General features: G+C 46.9%; 1 protein-coding gene across 2 annotated transcripts in view; it reads left to right on the forward strand.

Moving 5' to 3' along the window:
• Positions 1-13,744, forward strand: part of LOC146839638 (uncharacterized) — a 524,113-nt gene that overhangs the window by 207,662 nt on the left and 302,707 nt on the right. For both annotated transcript variants that reach the window (XM_085650373.1, XM_085650374.1), the window contains exon 4: positions 12,076-12,177. In XM_085650373.1, coding sequence (XP_085506499.1) covers positions 12,076-12,177 — 102 coding nt within the window. The remainder of the gene's footprint in view (positions 1-12,075; positions 12,178-13,744) is intronic.

Consider the following 13,744-nt stretch of genomic DNA (forward strand, 5'->3'; position numbering starts at 1 on the left):
GGACTTGGCGTATGCAGCTTTTAGATCAGCCCCATAGGTTTTCCTCCAAGCCCTCTCTGCTCGTCTACAGGCACCCTTTAGGGCCCGGAGAGTGCCATCGTACCAGGGACTCGACTCTCTGGGATTGATTTTAGTTGAAACGATGGGTATCAGAGAGTCCAAGGCCCTAGTTATCCATGAACAGAAGAGGTCATACCCCCTTTCCACATCCGTCAAAGGGCCCAGCGGCTCCTCTAATAGAAGACGATGAAAGTCCTCTAGCCGAAGCTTTTTCCAAGCCCTCTTCTGAACCCGTCTAGCCGTAGAGATGGAAGGAGTGGCCGAGACCGGGCAGAGGATGGACACCAAGAAGTGGTCTGTCCATTCCACCGGAGAGACAGAGGTAATTTGAATCCCCAACAGATTGGTAAACAGGGGATCCAAAATATGCCCCCCCAGATGGGTAGGCTGGGAAACCATCTGGGGAAGTTGAAAGGCCTCCAGGTCAGAAGAGATGGAACGCACTGTCAGGCCAGAGAGGGTGTCGAAATGTAGGTTTAGGTCACCCATGATAGAAAAGTTGGCACAGTCGGCAACCAAAGGGCCAACAGTGTCAGGGAAAGCATTTCTAAACGCCACATCACTGCCGGGTGGGCGATAGACGACCATCCCGGACAGGGTAAACTCAGGGCTGACAGAGACCTTGAACATGCCACTTTCACACCCGGAGATGTTTAGAGCACCCCAGACGTGTTTGCACTTAGCACAGTGCAAACACGCGTAGCGTAGTGCAGCGGTAATTTTTTGCTTGCTTGCCGTCCTCAACATCAAGTTGGGGACCGCGAGCAAGCAAAATGACATCCCGGCGAGACTTTTTCCTCGTTCGCGATCAGCAACATCAAATTGGCGATCGCGAGCGTGAAAAATAAACCTCCCGGCAAGATTCTCAACGCGGGGAGGTCAAGTTTCTCATTGCGAGTGGTCGCGTATGCTCGCGACCGCTCGCGATGAGAAACTACCAGTCCGCGTTGAGAAAGCTTCCGCTCGAGTAAAAATCTACTCGAGCGGCAGAAAACTACAGCTCACACTGTGCAAGATGCCGTTTTCAATGATTGCACAGTGCCGGATGCTTGTCCACACTGTTCAATCATTGAAAACGGCATCTTGCACAGTGCGAACAGGGTACTATGCAGTTCGCGAAGTGCGACGCATAGCTCGCGTAGTGCAAAGTGCACTTTGCGTAGCTACGTGTAGCGCTACTTCGCGAACTACGCCCAGGGTTAATGAATATCCATAGCAGGCTCCCATCCAATGTAAGGAGGTTGGCTCAACCTGCCACTGTGTTAAGTATGTCTGGACCACAGGTTCGCAGCATACAGCCATGCCCGGGGCATATGCATCAAATCCAAATTAGGTGCATGACACTGTGGGCACAGAAGGCAGGACGGAAGCCTTTGGGGTAGGACAACTTGGGTGAGACATGCACTGTGCTGGATGTCAAATTGAATTTACTGGCATCCCAAGATACTGTACATCGTTACTGCCTAATGCATTCCCACTCCTCAGCCGTGAGGGATCGTACTATATGAAATGGGTGACAATGGAACAGTTGTCGTGTGTGCAAAGCCATTAACAAACAAGGTCACCAGCCTCTGATCTCCGTCCATGATGTGCAGGGCCTGGGTTAGGGGGTTTTGCTCTGGTTTAGTATCTGTGACTCTCCACAGATGTCCCATCTTAGCTATCAGTGTGCCATGTGTCAAGAAATGGGTCCCAGAATGTCGGTATCTTCATACAACTGGCCAGAGGTAATGTGCTCCCAGACACTGAATAGGTCCCCCACTGCAGTCAGTCCCATGTCTCTCCATGCCATCATTCCTTCCCTAACAATGCTTCTATTGTGTTTAATAGGTTTAAATGGTCAACAATCTTAATGTTTCAAAGCAGGAACCCAAAGGGTTCATTAGTAGTTCTCCCTGTGTTGAGTACACAGACTTGTCTACTCTCATGTAATACAGAAAGTACAGACGGAGAGTATTGGATTGTGTCCGTCAGTAGCCTTAGGCCCTCATAGCTCAAATAAGCCACTTTCACCAGGCTGTCAGCTCCACAGGGTAGCTGTGCTTCAGGGAGCAACATTGATCCCACCATCTCCGATGTCCTGCATTTTGGGAAAATGCCCATTTCGTACAACTGCTTCCCAGCCAAACATCACATTGACCATAGCAGTGGTGCTGCCACTTAACATTTGATAAAGAATGCACACACTGGAACCCTTTCACACTGGCAGCTGCAGCCTCCGCAGAGACACCCTTATCCTGCCCCTATTGCAGCTCAACCCCTGCAGCATGGTGTCCACCTCCCTGGAGGTTGCAGAAGGCACAGCCATCTCTAGGTGATGTGAAAAATATAATATGCAAGGGAGCATCACCATCTTAGAAAGTGATATACATCCTTGGGCTGTAACTAGGAGAGTGTTACAAAAATCCATCTGTGGACATAAGGATGATATGGCCCTGGTCAGATTTCCACAATGAGATCATTTGTATCATGTCAATTACAGATCCCTAATTACAAATACCCAAAGCTCCTGCATGACCCTCTGCTCACCGACATTGCCTCTTGTGGGGTATACTCCACACAGATGGTAAAAACTCAACACTTGTCCCAATTAAGACCCAAACTTGACACACACAGGAGATCTGGAATTTCCCAGCAGATATACTGAAAATAGAGAAGCATGTCTGCATCAATGGATACTACATATACCTCATCACCTAGTGGAATTCCCCATGCTTACCACCCCTGACAAAGTTGCTGGGCTACCGGCTACATTACAAGGGCAAAGAGCAGTGGGGAAAGGGGACAGCCCTGACAAATCACCCTGATCATTATAAAAGAGGGTGACATGAATTTTCAAAAGCTGATGGATAATTTGCTTGGCAGGAAAAAGACAAATGTCTTGTTGCAGCCACCACACAATGGCCAGTTTTGACAGAGTGGTAAACAGGTATTCACAATCAAAGGTATGGAATGTCTACACTAAGGCCAGCACTAAGCAGGCTACGTAGGGCCACCTCCCCTGGACCAGCTGCAGCACCGTATTTTGCCTCCAAATATCAAGCGCTGTGAATCTATCAGGGATATAAATCTTTCGGATCCTATGCACTGGATGCAGCATGAGTACCAGTAGGCAAGGTGCCACAGCCATACTAAGCATTTAAAATCAATTGCTAGTATGGACAATGGATGGTAGGACATCAGATCATTGCTCGGTTTTACCAATGATCCCAACAAGGACTACCGCATGGATTGCAGTTGTCTCCAATCACTCCAGGTGACCTAAGAGAGCTAAAGTCGCCTGTTGGAAAGTAAAATCTCATATGCATTGTAGAATTTGGATGGAAGGCCGTCCAACCCAGAAGTTGTCAACATGGCAGTGCACATAATCCCTCTGTGTATCACCTGTACGAGCCAACAGATTGTGCATGCTGCACGATCAAATACAGGCAGATTCAATGCAGTTGGGAATTAGAAAATATCTGTCTTGCGCTCATACTATGGGGGAATGTATAGGCCACGACAATTCACCATGAAGGATTCATGGGTGGCTGCCTGACAAGTGCTCATCTGGTGCAGGTGATCCCTAATCATCGTCATGTGCTGGAATGGTATTATGCCACTTAGGAGGCAGGCCAGGTGTGGCCCTGACTGATCTTCCTACATGTGCATCTCAGCTTGTCATATTTCAAAGTAAAAGCAAGCCAGTTGCTCAATGAGATGGGTGTGGTGTGTTTGAGCATCTCTAAGCATGGGTAACATCCCAGGCTGCTACAGGACTGCTGTCTCCTGATGACCTAGTGCTGCCTCTGTTTCCATCAATGCCCTGTGGATATTGGCCCTAACCTCCACAAAAGCCCCAAGCACCCGCCACCCAGTACTGGTTCATTGCTTTCCACTCCAACAACCTAGAAGTAGATGTTTCCCAGTTGTCATTGGAATAATTGGAGGTGGATTCCCTCAGTAATTCACAAAATGCATGGGGCAACAACAACATAGGCTGCATTTAGCATGTGTGGACTGGGGTAGCTGCACACCATAGCCAATGTGTATGTGTATAGTGTTATGTTCTGAGAATGTTCCTCACAGGTATTCAACATCTAGCACCTCAGGCTACAGTGTGTGGTGTTAATAAATATTCCCATTCAGAATGTGTGTATTGTGTACTTCAGAGTAGTAGAAATAATCCTGGGTCAGAGGGAACAGCACACAGCCCCTTGTGTAAATCATGCTGCCAACACTGGAGAGGATGACAGGGGGCGGAGAATGGTTAATCTGTGGTTCTTGGACACAATTGAAATTGCCATCCTCAAGCCAGGGGATATGGGTATACCTCATTAGGATGAGGGATAGGCGCAGAATGAAGTTTGGTTTGGCCACATTTGGCACAGAGCTACTGCACAATAATATTGGCAAACATCAAGGATCTCTCCCATTTCCACTGGCTTTGGGACACTAATTGTTTCCAAGATACACCATTATATCGAACCCCAGGTGGAGCAGGCTTAGTTGTTCTACACGGAGCTCTATGTAGTTGGCTAAAAACTCTGTTCCATCAGCTCCACTCCACGCCTCCCACCCCCCGCAATAAATATTTTTTTTAAATACAATTAAAGTAAAATAAAAGCGCACTTACCTTACCATGGCGTCCCAGGCTTCCCTCCTCCTCCTTGCCGTAATCACGTACATCATGGTAGTCTTACAATGACGTACGTCTGATGTAGGGGATAACAGCGAGGAGGAAGAGGGCAGCCCGGGACGCCACGATAAAGTAAGTGCACTTTTATTGTACTTTAATTGTACATTTTATTTAAAAAAATATTTATTTGCATGGGTGGGAGGCAGGAGGGTCCGGGGCTGAACTCCGCTCTGCTGCGGAGTTGGATGTTTTGCAGTGCGAAATTCGTGCCCAGGGTTAATTATATCCATTTCTTACATTCACTCTTAACACCTCACCACATCTCTCACCCTGTCACTTACATTGCTCAATGAATCTGACCTTATTCATAAGCCTCTCACCATTCACTCACTCTATTCTGCTTAAGGCCTACTAAGAGTCATTTGACAAACTAGTGCAGCCACATATTTAAACACACATCCATCTAATAGCCAACACCTCACATCTTCCATCCAGTATCATAACTTACACAACTGGTGTATCCCCTTGAAATCCACCTATCCACTTTGTTTCCCCCAAAAATGTTTACCTTGTCTCAATGTATATTTTTATTTATTTCTAAATGGCAACATTCATCCTTAAGGATATCACAGCGCTAAAGAGAGCACATCCAAAATGAAGGGGTTCCAGGGAGGGGTCCCTGGGTGAAGAGTCAGTCTTTGGGAAAAAGATGTGTTTTTAGATTCTTCCTAAATGCTGTGTAGTTGTCTGTAAGTCAAAGGTCAAGAGGAAGTATGTTCCAAAGTGATGCAGCAAGATGAGAGAAGGAACGACCCCCCACTCTGGACTTCCTGATACGTTTGGTTACTATGGGTGCGTCTTGGAAAATTCTGGGTACAAGATGTTGTAAGACCTTATATGCAGCTTAAATTTGGCCCTTTGTCTTAAATTTGGCCCGTTGTCTGACTGGGAGCCAATGGAGTGTCCTCATACACTCAAATGCTGAGCTGTCTCTCTTACATCTACATCTCAGTTCCATGCTCCATACCTCTAGTAACTTCTGCATATTACCAACTACGGGGCATATTATCAAGCCAGGCGATAAAATTATCGCCGCTTCAGCGGCAGGAAACTGCCGCTAAAATGGCGATAATGGGCTTCATAATATGCTCTATGGAATTCCAATTGAAGCCCATGTTAAATGTGAAGGACGTCTAACATGGGCTTCAATTGGAATTCCATAGAGCATATTATCAAGCCCATTATCGCCGTTTTAGCGGCAGTTTTCTGCCGCTAAAGCGGCGATAACTTTATCGCCTGGCTTGATAATATGCCCCTACGTTTCTCAATGAATATGATTCTATCACAACCACCTTTCACTGTACTGCCACATAATTCAGCTCTCATCTCCTGCCAGCCTCTAACCTTGCCCAGCTGGTTCTACCTCTTTCACATCTGCCTATTCCTAGCATACCTCGCCAGGCTTTAACCAGTTTTTCAAGGTCCTACACTATGATATCCACACCCCATAATTTCCAACAATTCCCATTGTAATAATGAGGATACTATACATATCCTATCCAAGCACTACCTTTGACCTTAACTCCTTTCTTTCACTCTTTTCTAAATTGTTATTTGTTCTGCCCCTATTAATTCTGAGTCTCCCATCCATTCACAAAATGTCAACACAACTCACCCTTGTTTAGCTAGCTCAGCCCCTCCAACATCAACCTCTCCAACAACATGTGCAGCTATGCTTCACATTTCAACACCCACCTCCTCCCTTTTCTGTCAATATAGTGCATGGGTGAAACACAGGCTCCTGTAGCACTTGCACAGCAGACATTCCCACAACAATTCTGGGGACTCACAGTTCCCTCGGCTGACCACAGGTAGCATGGGACAATCCACTCGCCTTAACAACTCTCCAAGTTCATCTATGTTTGATCTGGGCCAGCATCAAGCATTTCTCAAAACTCCTCCATTATTTGCAATACACAAATGATCACATATACACCTATCATATGCTTAACTCCAAATGATGTGTGGCTTGTACAAACAAAATATTTGTCAGCGTTAAAGTGTTAACAAAACACAAATCTCATCCATTCTCCACTCTTCTCACTCTGCCCTCATCACTAGTGAGCAGTGCCCATTGTTCTACAATGGCATAATGGCTATCGGACTTAAGTTTTGTGCGCGTCCAATAGGATTCCCTAATGTGCAATCAGGCAGGGGCAGGTGCCAGTCATATCCATAGCACCCTCAAGTGATGTGGCTATTTCCTGTCATGATGCTGATGCATTCTTTACAGTGAGTGAGGGGATACAGCAAGGCAAAAAAACTCAAATTGAACATTCTCATTCAAGTTTGTAAACTGAAAGGCTGTTTGTGCCAAAAATATTGACATCTCAGCCCATTCCTAAGGGACTTAGGTGAGGGGTGTTGTGCGTTTATTGTGCATCACCCTGCTGCACCATGGCTAAAAAGCCCAAGGGGCTACCACCTGCAGCTCATAACACTGACATTCCAGAAACAACATAAAGCATGTCACACTGCAAACAATTAGTAGACTAAACCATAAAACCACAATCCAGAAGTCCTATGCATTGTGTCTTAGTCACAGTTAGCATGTCACACATGCTCTCTGACCATGTAGCCACACTCAACTTCACTTATCTCACAAATACTCAATGAAAAGCTTGGACAACAAATTGCAGCTAACATTACCCTAGGATAGGCCATATATTTCCTTCCCTGCTGCTTACCATACTCTGGTGCGTCATATCTCTGGGTGTATTAGCAAACACAGGGCCATGTGTGCACCAATACAGAATACAAAGGAACATCTCATAAGCATAATGTGGCGTATGTCCCGTTCACAGAATAGGTAAATGCCCAGGTCTTCACACTCTAAATGTAGCATAAGCCCAGGTTGATATGTACATTACAAGGCTAGGTACTGTACAAATGGACAATCACAGTGTGTCATCACTAGCATTCCAATTGTGTGACAACCATTCATGTGCCAAACGTTGGGTCCACATGCGACTAATATACAACAATTGTGTCTCTGTAAGGACAGATAACACTGTAACTTACTGAGACATGTCCTGGACACACACACCATCCACATGACGTACCCCAAAAATATCAGGATGGAATGACTAACATCTAATTTTAAATGCTCTGGAGGATGCAGACCACGGACACCTTACCTAACACGAATATCTAAAGAAAGAGGAGTCCTGGAAGGCAACAGGGTCAGGATACTCAGAACAATACCTACCTCACACTCATCATAGGCAGAAGACAAGTGTAACATGGGTCAACTACCTTGACACGGAATTCTCCTACAGTGGAAGCCACCTGTGGCAATGTTGTCATTGCAACTAGTTAACCAGATCGATTGAGGCACAGACATTGCTCCACGACTATCAAGTCACATACATTAATTGTAATATTACTCAGTGTACACATGTGTGTCCAAAGTCACTACCATGTAGGCAGTGTCTATATGTATCCAGGTATATTGATGAGACAGTTGTCTTTCATCCCTTTCCATACATAGGCAGCATGCTTCTAAAAAATGTTGTACTTTGACAAACTTGAATATATTGACATCTGTAAGCAAAAAATAATGATGAGTAAGTCCTAGACAAAACTAATGTAGACATGGAACTCTTAAAACTCTTCGGAAAATCCTTGAGCTACTCCCCATAAGTGCCAGAAAGACACTCATTCATGCCTTAGTCACCCCTCACCTGGACTATGGCAATGCTCTCCTCTTGGGGCTCAGCAAAAAAGGTATTCATCAACTTCAGCGGGTGCAAAATACCGCCGCACGTATGGTGCTCAACCTTCCTCGTAGAGCATCAGGAAAAAAGGCCCTTTATGAACTTCACTGGCTCCCTATAGAGGAGCGCATTAGGTTCAAGGCTCTCTGTTTAGCCCATCGCATTGCTCAGGGTAAAGGCCCCGGCTTTTTGCGTAATCTTCTTACCATGCATCGCCCTGTCCGCCACCTCAGGTCTGCGGGGGCAATGAGGTTCCAGCTCCCCCGGGTTCGTAAGACCAGGATTGGAGGTGCTTCTTTTAGATTCCTGGCCAGCAAACACTGGAATAGCCTCCCTCTTGCTCTCCGTATGGAGCCTTCTGAAGCAAGATTTCGTTTAAAGTTGAAAACCCACCTATTCCCGGGTACAAACTAATTTCCCTGTTTTGAGGATTGGGGTTTTGATCCCGGTCTCTGATTTTAGGGGAGCAGCAGCAGTATTTGCTAGCGCGGGGACACACTATGTTAGTGTAACCAGGCGCTTTAAAAATGGTTTTATTATTATTATTATTATTATGGACACCCAGCCAATGTAGGAACAAGAATGTATACCACATCCTAGCCGAGTACTCATACTCCATGGACCATATGCAATTCATGCCATACCACCATCATTGTATACTTACATCACTAATTACACATGATTTACAGTTAACTACAGATCAATTTTGGGGACCCGGAAATCTGAAAATGAATATAGAACATGCTTTATTCAGCAAAGAAATGTGTGTTTTCAAAGCAAAAAAGGCCAATGGCCAGTCCAACAGAGTTCCTCTCAAGGGCAACATAGTCCCATCCCATAATATCTTATCTGCACTTGTCCTGCAAAGGGATACCTCCCCCGGGAGGAGCATCAGGGGGCAGGGCAGGCACCAAAGGGACAAGACTGGGGAGGACTGGGTTGTTCTTTGGGAGGGATGTAATCAGGAAGGGTGGTGGGACCAATTTCAGTGGGTGGCCTTCCAACTGCAGTGGGAGGGCTAGATAGAGGGGGTGGGCCAACTGAAGTGGGAGGGCTAGATGGAAGGGGGGCTGGGCTAGGCTTAATAGGTTTGGGAATACTGTAGTGGTAAAGGGTTTGGAAGGAAATAGGGAAGGCAGGTGCTTTCTTGGGCTGGGATTTTTTGGGTGTCAAGGTACTGGGGTGGGATGTGTAAGTCAGAGTTTCAGGAGGGGGTGGGGACTTTTTGAACAGGGGATTTTTTTTGTGGGAACCATGGAGGGTACTTTTTTTGGTGGGCTGGGGGACTGAAGTGTATGGCAGGGGCTTCAGGGTCATTTTCCTATTTTTGAGAGGGAGTTTGTAGGTTTGGATAGAGAAGAGGTCAAGAGCAATGAGGTGGAGTTTTTGAGCAGAGTGTGTACAAGGAGAGCCAAGGGTATGGGCTTTGGAGGCAGAGGGTTGTGATGTCTGCGGCATGTCTGTGGATGCTGGTGTGGTATCTGTTGGCATGTCTCTGGTAGTGAGTGTGACATCTGTCTTGTGAGTGTGTGTTTGTGTTTGCCCTTAGGTCTGTGTGTTTGTGTGCTGCACATGCATGTTGAAGTGAGTGCCTATTTATGTTTGCATGTGTTTAGGTCAGGGAAGGTACTCAGGACTTTTGATGGGGAAGAGGCAGGAGGAGGGGTAGGACAGCTGAATTTGAGACAATGCTGCCGTCAGTGTAGAGGCTAGAGCCTGATTGGATCTCTGTAGGTCAGACAGGTCCGAGTGAATTCCATCCAGGAAAGATACCATCTGGGTAAGGTGATTGGTATGCACCTGGAGGACATTCAGCACTGCTGTCTGCCTCACAGAGATCTGCCCTAGGAGGGTATTGGCCTTCACACTCAGGGCAACAGGGGAGGTGGAGGCAGGGGGTGAGGTGCCTGATGCAAAGGAGTGGCCTCCCCTTCTAGTGGAGCGGCCACGGAGAGGGGGCTGGAGAGCAGCTGGAAGGGTGGAGATTGTAGGCGTGGTGGTGGACACTGATGGAGTGGATACAGTTCCTGTTATGCTTAGCCACTCACCTGAACTCCAGGTTGTTACTTCTTTGATGCAGACTGTTCTCTGGTCCCTCAGGAAGCTAAGCAAGTGACAATGTTAATAATACAATTGCCAGTTCACAAGCTTCCAAGGAGAAAGGGGATTAGAACGAGAGACAAGAGAGAGAGACTGGAAACAAGCTGGTGGCTTCTGGTATATGGATCAACCTGCCTCTCGGGGTCTCAGTATCTCAAGAATGAGGTGTATAGTCAGGAGGGGTCTGGGAGATTATTGGTACGAACTAAAAGAAATAAACAAATAGTCACTTAGATAAGTATAATTTAAGGAGCTGTTCTATATGATTTTTTGTTTTTCTGATTCCTACCAAGCTTATTCAAATGAGTAAATTCCTTCCTGAGAAGATGCCAGTCATATTAATGGATGTACGCTTCACCAAGACAGTCCTGCATTTATAGTTCTCTGCAAGCAAAAGTTAAACATATGTGTTTAGTCATCTGTTTATTAACCTACTAATATTCTCTAACTATATTCTAAACAAACGATTTTTCATACCTGGCAGGTTTTTCAGGTTATCCTCATATTAGGGATGATTATCTACAAACGATAAACAATCATCAAATCAAGAATCACAGATATTAGCTGTTCAGAGGCTTATAGAATGGGTCAACTCATGCATCGTTTTACAATTTAAACTTTCATGACCATCGTTTTCATTTGTCTGTTTCTTCACAAACTCTAAGGGGCAGATTTATGTTGCACTTGCGCCACTTTTGCGCCGCCGTTGCGTCACTTTTGTGACGCAGCAGCGGCGCAAATCCTGCGCCATGGTGCGGGGTATTTACAACGTGACGCATCTGGGAGATGCGTCACGTTGTAAAGCCCTGCGCCACATGTAGGCGTTCCAGGGCAGGTGGGGGCGTTCTGGCGCAGGAACGCCTCCTAAAAGTGGCTGAGTGAAATCTACAAGATTTCACTCAGTCACTTTTGAGCCCATGCTGCGTCAAAACCCTGCGCCTGCCTGAACCAGGTGCAAGGATTGACGCAGCATTGTGAAGATAGGTCCCCCAAAGCATTGCTGGAGCTGCGTCGCGCTTGCGACGCAACTCCAGCAATGCGCCACTTTTACGGCACAGATGCGTGACGCATCTGTGCCGTTTTTGCCCCATGGTGCTCCGCATTATAAATGCGGCGCATTCATGATGGCGGAGCTGGGGCGCAAAATAACTGGTGCATCCCTGCTGATATGCAGGGATGCGCCAGTTATTATAAATCTGCCCCTAAGTGTTTTACAATAGACATGTCCCATGCATAGAATACAGCCAAATGTCACCATTATAACCATCTATGTCTTGGTTTGTTTGTAAGCCTTCTGTGGTTATTTCCACCCACAAACACTGGTGCCACCAGAAAGTTTATGGCAAGATGTAATAACATGTTCCTTCTTACTTGAAGGCTGAAGAACGATGAACTTTGCTTATGTTTAAAATTCATAGCAAATCTGTAAAACAAAGCTTACCCGCGTCGTTGTTTAAGCGTAAGCCTTATGCCGTCTCGATCGGTGCGTTTGCTAATGTTTGTTTATTCTTTCTTTTACAGAAAACACACGGGGAATGCCCGAACACAAACGACGACCGAGAAGAACCTCAAGAAGCTCTGAGACGAAGGGCGGGAACACTGCTGCAGAGAGACTGGACTCAGGTAAGTGCAGAGGATCAAATGAGGTGAAGCCGGGAATGTCTAGCAGGTCGGTTGATATATCCCTGTCCTCCCTTTTTCTTCACCTTGCACGTGTTGCGTTTTTTGTCTATTTACACCTGCGTTTCCTATTGCCAGTTGAAGTCTAATTTGCCTACTGACATACAGAGTGAAACGTGCGGAGAGTCAGCAGTTTGTTTAACCTGAATACAGATATTTTTGGGCAGTTTATTACAACGTGAGCATTTTCATTGCGAATTCTGGAACAATCCTTAAGTACAATATAACATAAATACGCATCAAAACGTAATATGGATTACATGCCACAACCATATGCTTTCTTACTCATGTTCAGGTTTGAATGATTTGTTTAAGTAAGTGATGTTCTCCCGCCTGTAACAGTTCCAGGGTCATCCACTACCACATGGGAGTCCTCACTGGAGCTGGAGCTTGAAGTCGAGCTGACTGATACTGCTTCTCTCATGCCCTCAGTGAAGCTCCCCTCACCCTCCGTGCCACTGATTCCCTCTTGCGAGTCCTCACTGGAGCTGGAGCTTGAAGTCGAGCTGACTGATACTACTTCTCTCATGCTCTCAGTGAAGCTCCCCTCACCCTCCGTGCCACTGATTCCCTCTTGCGAGTCCTCACTGGAGCTGGAGCTTGAAGTCGAGCTGACTGATACTGCTTCTCTCATGCCCTCAGTGAAGCTCCCCTCACCCTCCGTGCCACTGATTCCCTCTTGCGAGTCCTCACTGGAGCTGGAGCTTGAAGTCGAGCTGACTGATACTACTTCTCTCATGCTCTCAGTGAAGCTCCCCTCACCCTCCGTGCCACTGATTCCCTCTTGCGAGTCCTCACTGGAGCTGGAGCTTGAAGTCGAGCTGACTGATACTACTTCTCTCATGCCCTCAGTAAAGCTCCCCTCACCCTCCGTGCCACTGATTCCCTCTTGCGAGTCCTCACTGGAGCTGGAGCTTGAAGTCGAGCAGACTGATACTGCTTCTCTCATGCCCTCAGTGAAGCTCCCCTCACCCTCCGTGCCACTGATTCCCTCTTGCGAGTCCTCACTGGAGCTGGAGTTTGAAGTCGAGCTGACTGATACTGCTTCTCTCATGCCCTCAGTGAAGCTCCCCTCACCCTCCGTGCCACTGATTCCCTCTTGCGAGTCCTCACTGGAGCTGGAGCTTGAAGTCGAGCTGACTGATACTGCTTCTCTCATGCCCTCAGTGAAGCTCCCCTCACCCTCTTGCCACTGATTCCCTCTTGCGAGTCCTCACTGGAGCTGGAGCTTGAAGTTGAGCTGACTGATACTGCTTCTCTCATGCCCTCAGTGAAGCTCCCCTCACCCTCCGCGCCACTGATTCCCTCTTGCGAGTCCTCACTGGAGCTGGAGCTTGAAGTCGAGCAGACTGATACTGCTTCCCATATGCCCTCAGTGAAGCTCCCCTCACCCTCCGTGCCACTGATTCCCTCTTGCGATTCCTCACTGGAGCTGGAGCTTGAAGTCGAGCTGACTGATACTGCTTCTCTCATGCCCTCAGTGAAGCTCCCCTCACCCTCCGTGCCACTG

This window comes from Triturus cristatus, chromosome 4_1 (assembly GCF_964204655.1).
Source record: "Triturus cristatus chromosome 4_1, aTriCri1.1, whole genome shotgun sequence".
Taxonomy (NCBI): domain Eukaryota; kingdom Metazoa; phylum Chordata; class Amphibia; order Caudata; family Salamandridae; genus Triturus; species Triturus cristatus.